Source organism: Neocloeon triangulifer, unplaced genomic scaffold (genome assembly GCF_031216515.1).
Source record: "Neocloeon triangulifer isolate White Clay Creek 2 clone unplaced genomic scaffold, ASM3121651v1 ptg000013l, whole genome shotgun sequence".
In the NCBI taxonomy this organism is placed as follows: Eukaryota; Metazoa; Arthropoda; class Insecta; order Ephemeroptera; family Baetidae; genus Neocloeon; species Neocloeon triangulifer.
Window position 1 is genome coordinate 7,519,773 of NW_026775555.1, and position 10,920 is coordinate 7,530,692.

Sequence of the window (10,920 nt, forward strand, 5' to 3'; positions counted from 1 at the left end):
TTCCGATTCAATCGCCGTCGAAAAGAGCTGTTCGAGTGACGCAGAGGGTGCCAACGAACTTTCAATTTACTACCATTGAGGTGAGAAAACCCTCCAGATTTATCTTCATTTTTTTTTATCATGTTTAAAAACTCGAAAAAATATTTGTTCATAACTCAAATCATTTCTCACATTAAATATGTATTATAATACAATAGAGCACAGAAATATTTTTTTTATCTAAAATTCGTCAGAAGGAGAAGGACAATCTTATTTATTTAATTATTCATTATGGACCGATATTTAATTTCTCTCTATGTACGGTGTACGGAGATGGAAATAAATTTGTATTTATAATGACTTTCCTTTTATAATATTTATGTAGTTAGTTTATATAGTAGTTGCATTACTTTTGGCTTTTTTTATCGAGATTCTTGATAGGACTGGAAAAGTAGGACCTAATTTTAAGTTTCCTCAAACAATTTGGAATTAAATTAAAATTTTCTACCATTTGTGATAATCCATTTTTTTCACTAAATATGTTTGAAAATTTGCAGAAAAAGCTTATTGTAAAATTGAAATTACTGTATAATTATGATAACTAAATATTTTAGGGGAAAAAACAAAAAAAAATATTATAATTTTTATTTTATTTGAAAAATTACAGCCTCGAAGACTTTTTGACCGTTGAAAGTTCTTTCAATAGATTTAACTCTGAATTCTGCGAACAAGAACACTGTTAAAGTTGATAGCATCAGCATTAAAGGGGTAGATTCCACATTGTCTGGAATTTTATGATGAATTTGTAAATGAAATTATAAAAATTTCAATGAAAAATCTCAATTTTAGAAACGATACCTGTATGCTTTTTCAATCTCAGACATTGAAATTCTGCTGAAAACACCGGTCAGCCTGGATTTTATGTCCCTTGATGAGGCGGGCTTGCTTCCACTTGAATTACAGACTTTCAGCTCTTGAGACCAGTATTCCTTCAGATATAAAGGCTGCAGCAAATGGGCTGCGTGGTGTAGGAAGCTCACCAAGACAATTCCGTGCTGCTCACAATATCTGTCAAAATCCAAGTCTACCACTTGCGACGAAGGTCCGTCAAGAAATAAGAGCACTTTAAGGCCTGCACCTTTTTTGCCTTCTTTGTCCAGAAAATCTTTTGCGACCAGCGACTTGTGCAGCACCTTAGCAAATTCCATCAATGAAGCACTGGTCAATAAGCCTGTATCTGATCTAGAAACGTGCCAATTCTTGGGACACATTTTCCGAACCTGAAAAATTAAAACTTTTTAAATTTAATGCAAGTTTAAAATTTTTAAATTAATAAAAAAATTAAGTCGCGGGTAAAAAATTTGTGTGAATTAATTTAAAAAATTTAATTTCAATGCGATTTTAAGATTTGAAAATTAAATAAAAAAAGCTTACAAATTTTGGATCTTCGTTATGCTTGACATTGAGCATTGGGGAAAAAAGCTTTCCCTCTGCGGAAGCTGCAAGTACCATTGTGAATTTTTCCGTTTCCGGATCGCAAGTGGCATCTAAATATTAAAAACATTTAATTTTACAGTAAAAATTAGTCTAGACTAAAATACCCAGAATAGTTTCAGAAAGAGTGGCAGTTTGCAGAATTCTGTCAGGAAGTTTTAAAAGATATTGCAGTTTCTTGGAGTGCAAGAAGTCTCTGATCAATTTAAACCAGTTTCTGACTGCTGATTCTGGAACTCCGCGTTTTGCCATATTGTTATGTTCCACGAGTTTTTTCCGCACATCGGGATGTCGCCTCATAAACCCAGCTAACCAAGACCTGCCTAGCTGTTTTGGTTTCTCGTTGTCTTTGATGAGATTCATAGCAAACAACACAATTTGGTTTTGAGTAACATGAAATCCTCTGTTAATGAGATCAATCAAACGTCCGTAGAGGACTTTTTCCACTGGTCGGCCGGAATCGTCACAGAATTGTTCCAGCCTCGGCTTTGGCCCCAAACTGCATCCTACTCGCGTCCTGCCTGCAAAAATTGGACCAATAATTTAAAAAATAAAAAAAAATTAAAGTGTAAAACTAGCGTACCCAGCAGTTTATCATTGAGTGTGGCAAAAGGAACGCCAAATGCTTTTGCGGTGGCCCTGAGTGACTTAAACCTTCCATTTTTCATTGCAACCAAAGCGTCCTCCATATCCTTTTGAGAATAATTTCTTCTCGTTCTTTTCTTTGGTTTTGTGCCTCGAGGTTCTGGATCTGAAACTGCATTGAAGTGATTTTTTTTTCAAGTAAAAAAGGATCAATCTATCAAAGCGCCAAATAATAAAATATTTTTTTAAATACTCCTTCTCAATGTGACGTAGCAGATTAATTATTGAAAAAGAACAAAATTAAAATCAAGGTAAAATATAATTATTTCCGCAGAAACGGAGTTGAGAAAAGCGCAAGGCACGATTTTAATATCCTCTCTTCCCTAACAAGATTGCAGTTTTAATCGCGTGTCGGACGTATATATTTTATCGACGGATTCCACTTGCACGCAATTAACATATGCACGTGTGTCGGATCCACACCACTTTTTTGCCTGAAGATTGACGGGGTTCTCGTTTTTCCACGACGTGCCAAAGATGAAAAGCCGACCAGAGTCGGTCGATAAGCGGTGCCAGGGACCGCGAGGAAAAATTTCCATCGCCGCGCGCGTTATTATTTTATTTTATTGGTCCCTGCAACTTTTGACAAAAGTAGCGCACGGCGAGCGAAATACGCTCTCGCGCAGACCCATTTCCGAGCCCATTCAAAAACTCTTGTACATAATGTAATTGTTGTCAATAGGTGCCGGTCGGGCCGAAAAAATCAATTGCTCGTGACACCATTACGTCCGACTGCGCGTGCCAATTTTTCTTCTGCGAGGGGAAAAAAGGGTTGTTTTTGCCCTCGCAGCGGCAGACCCATGACTCTGCGTGGTGCCATGTGACGCAAAAATGGAGCCGGACAATGAGCAGCCAGTCAAGGACCTCCAGGCTTCGCTTTTTCCAGTTTCACCCAAAGGTAATTAAAATTTTAAAAATCAATTCTTTTTGTAACACAAAACCAAGATTTTCAAATTTAATCGAGGGTTAATTTTTTTCTAATTTCCTTTGTATATCACTCTAAACTTTAAAGTTTTGCCTTTAAATAGGACTAGAATATTTAAGCAAATGGACGAGCCAACAAAATTTCTCAAAAATTGAGTTATAATTTGGCGAAATCCAGAATTGAATTTAAGTTGCAAACAAAGTACGCTCTCATAAACAATTATTTTCATAAATTTTAGAGAGAAAAGGTTTCTTTCACTATTTACTTTCGATATGGCTATTTGTTACATAAAATCATTCGATTTTAATCTGAAGATGCGCTTATTTTGTACAGGTTTATTGAGACAATTTATAAGGCAAAAAAGCTGCTTTCAATCATCCAATTTTATTGCGGTACTTTGTTTACAACTGCAATAAACAACGATTATAGGAAATAATAATACCAGCAGGAACATTTGGGTATTGAACGCCTGCAATTTGATTGGTTTGTGAATCCCCTGGCTTAGCTACCATACAAGAAAAGTTTTAGACGTGTGCGTGCGCGGGTTTCGTTTCGAGAGCAGCATGATTTACGTCCTCATAAAAACAATTCCATCAATAATCGCACAAAACTTAAGAGCTCAACTTTTTTGAACTAAATTTCACTGCATCTTTGACGAGGAAAGACTTAAATGTCTAAATAATAATCATACAATATACTTAATCCTATTCAGCCGTTTTAGGTTCTTCCTCCGTCACCCGAATTTTCTTTTTCCTCCCCTTGTTTTTGTTACCTTCGGGGGTTTCAATGACCCTGTTGTGCACCTTTCTCAGGTGTATCTGCAGTTGCTGGTTGGAGGGCTTGTAGACTTTGCACTCAGTGCACTGGAAACGGGTAATCCGCTCGTAGAGCAGTCCGTTGACCCTGTTGGCCTCTTGCTCGGCCTCCGAGTGCTCGTTTTCGGCGTGCGACTGCACCTCATCGGGGTGGCAGTTGAATTGCCTGAAGCAAATCAGACAGACGTAGTTGTGGTTGTTCTTCCTGTGGGTGTTCCTGTTGTCCTTGTGCAGAAACTCCGCACGACAAATGTCACACTTGTACTTCTTGCCCTTGACGTGGATGGTCATGTGTTGAACAAGACGGGGTTTTTTGTTGAAGACCTTCAAGCAAAGGTCGCAGGTCATGGCTGGCCTGTGCAATTGCTTATGTCCGTTCAAACCGCTCGACGTTAGAAATACAGATGGACAGTGAGGACATTTGTAATTTCGTTCCTGGGTGTGCTTGGCAATGTGAACTTTGTAACTTCTAATGTAGACCATTTCTCCGCAGTATGCGCACAACTTGAGCTTGCTGGATTGATGGGTAGGGTAGTGGTATTTGAACTTCTTCCACGTCTTGAATTGTATGTTGCAGATGGGGCACTTGCGCTGCAGAAACTCTGGATGGCACTTCTTCATGTGGGCAATGCATTTTTTCATCAGGCTAAACTCCTCGTCACAGTAGAGGCATTTTTCTTGGCCCCCTCTGAAAAATCATGAATAATGACCAAATTTAAGACAAAAAATAGAAAAAAGCATTGGAAATAAAAGAGAATCAAAGTTATAAAATGGGGCTATTTTGTAGGATTCATAAATTATAATAAATATTAGAGGAGGAAAACTAAAATGGTTGAGAAGAAAATAGCTCAAAATAATTCAAGTTTTTGATAAAGAGCCTTTTTGAAAATTTTATTTTCGTAGTTCATAAAACGGAATTCAGCACCCTAGTTCATCATGAAAATATTAGTTACCTAGGTAGCTTTTCCAAGTCCCACTCTTCATCTCCCGGGGCCCAAAACTCGTCTTCGTCGCTGTCATGCTCGTCAGATTCTGCCGGTGACCAATTTTCCTCCACTTCCATAGGAACTTCTCCCACCTCACCCTTTTCCTCTTCAGAATCAATGAGGTGGTAGCGACTAGCTCCAAACTTTGTAGTTCTCTTCACCAACCTGCCTGTCCTTGTTAGCACCGGTTCTTGCGGCGCTTCTTCTAAAATAGAAATTAGGCAATTATAAATTTTACTCAATCAATAATTTTTAATTCTTAAAATACCTTCATATTTGATAATTGTTTCGGGCGACTCTGGTGATGGGGAGCTTTCATATTCTTCAAAGTCATCCTCAGAGTCTTGCATGGAATAGTCTGGCGAATCTAGTTTGATCTGAGCTATTTGTGTGTCCGGAGCTGGTTCAGGCACCATGGTTGCCAGAGTCCTGTTCAGCTCGTTGCATCTGTTGACTGTGTCAGAGTTTTGCTCCATGATGTGGTTCATTATTGTGGCTTGCTGCTTGTAAGCGTCCAGACTTCCAGTGTCACCCAGTCTGGTCAGGGGCACCTTGATGACCTTGGTGCACAAGTGGCACAGGACCTTCAGCTCGGAGTTGTACAACTTTTGCTTGTCATCAACGCAGAACCTCAGAGAAACGGGAGAGGCGCAGTCCTCGCACCACAGCAGTTTGGCCATCATATTCAAATCGACCAACCGAAAGGTCGGGACAAAGGCAAATGAATTTGGAGCTGGCTCGAAATCATCATTGATCATGTTTTCCTGTTGGACTGGAAGATTTCTGAATCTGAAGGTTGATGGCACTTTCGGAGGGACTGTCCGGGTCTTGACTGGAGATTTGCGTCTCTTCCTCTGCGCGCTGGAAGAAACTTGCGCCACTGGTTGTTCATTGGAGGTGGTGCTTTCATCAACTGCGACAAACTCAAACGCTGATCCACTATTTCCTTCGTCAGGGCTGTCCATCATTTTCAAGAGGCCAAGAAGTCTCAGGCCATTGGCCTAGAAAGTTGGATTAAATATGAGTTCGTGATATGCAAATATATCCACGAATAATTAAATAATAAATAGCTGAGGATTAATAATTACTTAATTTATGAATATTGAATGAATCCCTGGTTAAATTGACACAATTTTAAATTAATTTTTCTTAACTATTATGAATTATGATGATTCACTTCACAATATCAATTGAAAGGTCTTTTGGATAATAATGAACAATTTTTAATTTTAGCTTGCATTGATCATTTTCATCCAATTTTATGAGATAAAATCGAAGAAATTCCTGGAGACATGTTGATCCGACATAAAAATTTCCTCACAAAAGACCCGACAAAATAACAAAATCCTTGCATTATCAGCGAGTGAATCGCGAAAGTTCTGGTTCTGCATTGTTTAGAAGAGAAGGTTGCGTGAAATACCAACCTCGCTGATGCCCGCAGGTCGCAAAATGTGGCGAAAAAGAGGTTTCGACGCGAATTCGATTCGACTCAAAATAATGTCTCCTTGTTTACTATCGGTTGCTGCCCCCTACTTTTCGCATGCCGGCGTTTTCCCCACCTCTCATTGGTCGGCTCACATTTCAGGTCTCAATTTTGCCCCGATTCCGCGGGAAACCCCTCGTGGCCATTTATTTTTGTTGAAATATCAAAGTAAAGCTGGTCGCTGTTTTTACTTATTTAAAGAGCTAAAAACTTTTTTAATGAAGACCGAAAGTAAATTATTCAGAGCTGAGATAGATTTTGTTTAACTATTTAAATTTTTTATGGCAAGTATAGTACTAACGAAACAATAATATGAAGAAAAACAAGAGTTTTTCCTCTTTGAAAAAATGTATTTTTATTCACAAATGTAAGAAACAGCTTTACCACTTTCAATCACGGTTTCATGATCAAACAAGTATGCACAAATAATCTGCAAATTAATAAGAAAAATTTATATCAGGAAAATTTACTATTTTACTTCATTTACATAAATATGTCCTTGAATGCCAAATTTTTTGCAAAAATTTTTATGAATTTCTTCTTCAAAAACAAAATTATTCTAAAAACTATTAAACATTTTATGTTTCTTGTAGCGAGAATTATAGAAAAATTTTCTTCTTTCTACACATTTTTTTTGTCTGAGTATAAAATCCAATAATTGTTTTACAGGAAATTACCTCTCCGAACTTCTGCAGACAACGCTGAAAACGACGCACATCGAGGGCAGCGCAGAATGGAAAGCCCAACAGAAGGCCCTGTCCCGACTGCGAGAGCCGCGCGATCTGTTCGCTCTGAAAAAAGAGCCGTACACGCAGCAAATCCCACGGTGGCCCATCGAATGCCAAGTGCTGGAGCAACAGGTCGAGCACATCCCATACAGTCCCTCAATTCCTGAGCCTTACTACGTGCCAACGGGACGGGAGCTCCAACCGCGGCCGGTCGGCGAGGAAGCCGGAACGCTCATTTACGACTACAATCCGACCACCTCTGTCTCTTACGTACAAAATAAAAAATAAAGCCAAAATATGATCTACTAAAATAATTGTTTTGCAGTTTAGCAGAGCAGTTGCCGGTGGGATCAAAGCAGAACCGCAAGTTGAAATTGAGGACGAGGAAGATTTCACGCTGCAGTTCGAGTCCAGATTCGAGTCGGGAAATTTAGCCAAAGTTGGTTTAATTTAATTTATTAAAAATTTTATTTTCGGTAATTATTTTCCAGGCAATTAAAGTGACAGAGACCTATTATGAACTGTACCTCAGAACTGACTTGTACACCTCCAGACATATGCAGTGGTTTTACTTCCAGATTAAAAATACCAGAGCCAATGTCATGTACAGGTTCGTTTATTCCTTATAATTAGGAAAATGTAGTTTATATAATTTTTGTAGACTTTCCATCGTCAACTTGATGAAACAAGACAGTTTATACTCAAATGGCATGCGGCCTCTCATGTACTCGACAAAGAAAGCGGAGCTGAAAAGGGTCGGTTGGCACAGGACGGGAGACAACATTACCTACTTCAAAAACGATTTGCAGTAAAAAATTTATTTATTTTGAGCGATTTGAATTTTTATTAATTATTTGTGTTTTCTGTGAAGAAGGGAGTTTCGGACTGACGAGGAAGAATGCCCTTGTTACACACTGACATTCACCTTGTATTTTCCTTACGACAACGATACTGTCTACATTGCTCATTGTTATCCATACACGTATTCCACACTGCAGGATTATCTGCTGAACTTACAAGTATTTTAAGATTATGATGACAAAAATATTATAAAAAAAGAAATATTGCTTAGAATCATCCTGTGAAATCCGAGTACACAAAGTTAAGGCTGCTGTGCAGATCCTTGGCTGGAAATAATGTTTATTATTTGACCGTGACAGAACCGTCTAGCAGCGAAGAAAAAGTAAAAAAAATATTCAAAAAATTCTTGAAAAAATATGTCAAAATTTTTAGAAAAAGAAACCAGCAATAGTTGTGTCTGCGCGAGTTCATCCTGGCGAAACCCCAGCGTCATTTATGATGAAGGGCCTAATTGATTTCCTAACTGGAAACTCGGCACCGGCAAAGGTAAAAAATATAATTCTATACATTCTTAGAAAAATTTAATAAATTTCTTACTCAGCAGAATTAGATTTAAATTCAAATTATTTTTCAACTAAAAGCCACTGAGTGAATTTTCTTAATTTTGCTTTTAACTAAAAATTACAAATTTTTTCTAGGAGTTGCGTTCCAAATTTATTTTCAAATTGATTCCGATGCTTAATCCGGACGGCGTCATCGTGGGCAACAATCGGTGCTCCCTGACGGGCCGAGACCTGAACAGACAATATCGCACCGTGATAAGGGAGACTTACCCTCCGGTGTGGCACACCAAAGTTTTGCTCAGGCGACTCAGCGAGGACTGCGGCATCGCCCTGTATTGTGATTTGCACGCGCACTCGAGGCGGCACAACATTTTCATCTACGGCTGTGAAAGCAGGCGGCCCGGAGACAAACCCCTCCAAGAGCAGGTCTTTCCACTGATGATGCGAAAAAATTCTCCCGACAAGGCAAAAAAATTTTTTTTAATCAAATTATAACTGAAAAGAATTGCATAGTTTTGTTTTGAGAGCTGCAAATTTCGGGTGCAGAGGTCCAAGGAAGGAACCGGCAGGGTGGTCGTTTGGATGATGGGGGTGCCCAACAGCTACACCATGGAGGCCTCGTTCGGCGGCTCCACCCTGGGCTCGAGGTGCGACACGCACTTTTCCATGGCGGACTTTGAAGGCATGGGTCGCTGCTTTTGCGAAACACTGCTCGATTTTTGTGATGACGAGCCGAGCAAGGAGCGGCTGAGGGCCAAAATCGTCGACAGGCTCGTCAAGGAGGGCTCCAGCGCTGACGAGCCGCTCAACATTAATCTGTCCGATTATTCGAGGTATTCACTTTCGGTGGTTTGGAAAGTTTTTTAAATTAAATCAGTGCGAATAGTGACGAGGGCGACACGAGTTCGGCTTCTGACGAGGACAACGAGGTGCAGGGCGGCAAGTTGAACAGACTGGCTCTGCCTGACCAACCGAGAGACGCGTGGTGCGACGGGGCCAAAGGGAGTAAATCCGAAGACAGCTCGTCTCCAAAAGAGGAGAGCCCTAAGAAAATAAAGGTTTCAAAAATTACGAAAAAATTTGAATTGAAAATATTTTAATGAAACTGAGAAAAAACTATGACTTGAAATAATGGAATACTTATCAAAATTTGGACCCAAAAATTGCCTTTTTGTGCCTAAAAAAATTATTAATAAAATCAATTAAAAGTCTAAATTTTGGTATGTATCTTTTAAGCCTATATATAGTTTTCCAGTTTCAGTAAAAAAATAAAAAAATAGTAATCGGAGAATAAAATTAATAATGTGTATTTTATGAAAAAAGGGTGATATTGTTGTACCTGGTAAAGTTCTCACTCCTCGACGCCTCTCTCTTCGAATGCCGAGAGCCACATTGGACTTGGCAGATTCGGACACGCATTTGGCAATCGAAGATCCGCCGGCGTCGTTTACCGCGTCCTTCCGAAGACACAGGAGACGAGAGTGGATCAAAAGGTCCAACAGTCAAGTGACTCAGCAGCTGCAGGGAATCGACCCAAAGGCTAAAATGATGCCGCCAGAACTAGTTGTCGTCCAAGCACAAGTATAAAAATTATTTTATTATCTTTGCTTTCATTTAAGAAAATGTTCACAGGTTTACGAGTCTAGTTTTGACTATGGCGACGTCCACGTCTCAGCAAAGGACACAGTCTCTGAAAGTGTGAGCCTGCCAAGCATTACCAAATTCCAGCCCTCGTCCGAGCGACAACGGTCTGGTTCCTTCCAGCAAATGAAGTCCATGCCTGCTTACAGGTAAAATAATTACACAAATAATGTTCTTCATTGGCTAGAAAAATTCCTCCAACAGAGCATTTTATGAATCGCACAGGGTCTTGGCACAGAGGAAGGCTGTGGAAGAAAAATTTACTTCGCCACCTAGTCCAACGCAAAATTTGCTGAGACCGAAGCCGAAACTGCAGAAGCAGAAAACCATCAGGAAGAATAGTAAGGACGAAGGATTTGACTCTCAAAAACCGGAGGAGACCGAGGCGAAATCGGCCAAGAGGAGCACAAAGTTGAGGGCGAAATTCAAGAAGACGAGCATCGTTTCGGTGGCGGTGACGAGGACCAAACAAATTGCGGAAACCGTGGTCAAAATCGAGCCACAGGCCAAAGGGGTGAAACCTAGTTCAAGCCAAAAAGTGCCTTCTCCGAGTAAGAGGAAGGTGAAGAAAATCACCCGTGGGCAGTCCACCGATTTTTAGAAGCACTTTAGATTTTGTAAAATCCAGTTCGACGTTGTAGCAACTTTGGTGTTCCAAGAAAGTGTTTGAATAAAAGTAAAGACTGTAAATAATAATAAGCTGTGAATTTTTATTTAACTATAAATAATTTAGATACAAAAAAATACTGTGCGTATACGCATCAATAAATTTTGGTGGAATTTTACAATATAATCCGACATCGCGCATATATAAAAACTTATAGAGTTTACAAGTTTCAATAAAATTTTGAATAGCAAGT

The 10,920-nt window shown here is 39.3% G+C and overlaps 2 protein-coding genes across 2 annotated transcripts; one reads left to right on the forward strand and one right to left on the reverse strand.

Moving 5' to 3' along the window:
* Positions 1-25: 25 nt before the first annotated feature.
* On the forward strand, positions 26-10,661 carry LOC132199037 (cytosolic carboxypeptidase 2-like). The gene is made up of 15 exons (XM_059623410.1): positions 26-80; positions 2,801-3,016; positions 6,997-7,325; positions 7,381-7,494; positions 7,547-7,665; positions 7,717-7,863; positions 7,930-8,074; positions 8,128-8,238; positions 8,289-8,402; positions 8,555-8,884; positions 8,933-9,252; positions 9,297-9,477; positions 9,743-10,000; positions 10,052-10,209; positions 10,265-10,661. Exons 2-15 carry the CDS (start codon positions 2,950-2,952, stop codon positions 10,659-10,661), a joined length of 2,790 nt encoding a protein of 929 aa, XP_059479393.1. The 5' UTR covers positions 26-80; positions 2,801-2,949.
* On the reverse strand, positions 3,375-6,119 carry LOC132198950 (zinc finger protein 184-like). The gene is made up of 4 exons (XM_059623293.1): positions 5,999-6,119; positions 5,113-5,845; positions 4,812-5,049; positions 3,375-4,546 (listed from the first exon to the last, which is right to left on the reverse strand). The coding sequence occupies exons 2-4, from the start codon at positions 5,810-5,812 to the stop codon at positions 3,748-3,750; spliced, it is 1,737 nt and encodes a 578-aa protein (XP_059479276.1). The 5' UTR covers positions 5,813-5,845; positions 5,999-6,119; the 3' UTR covers positions 3,375-3,747.
* Positions 10,662-10,920: the final 259 nt, after the last annotated feature.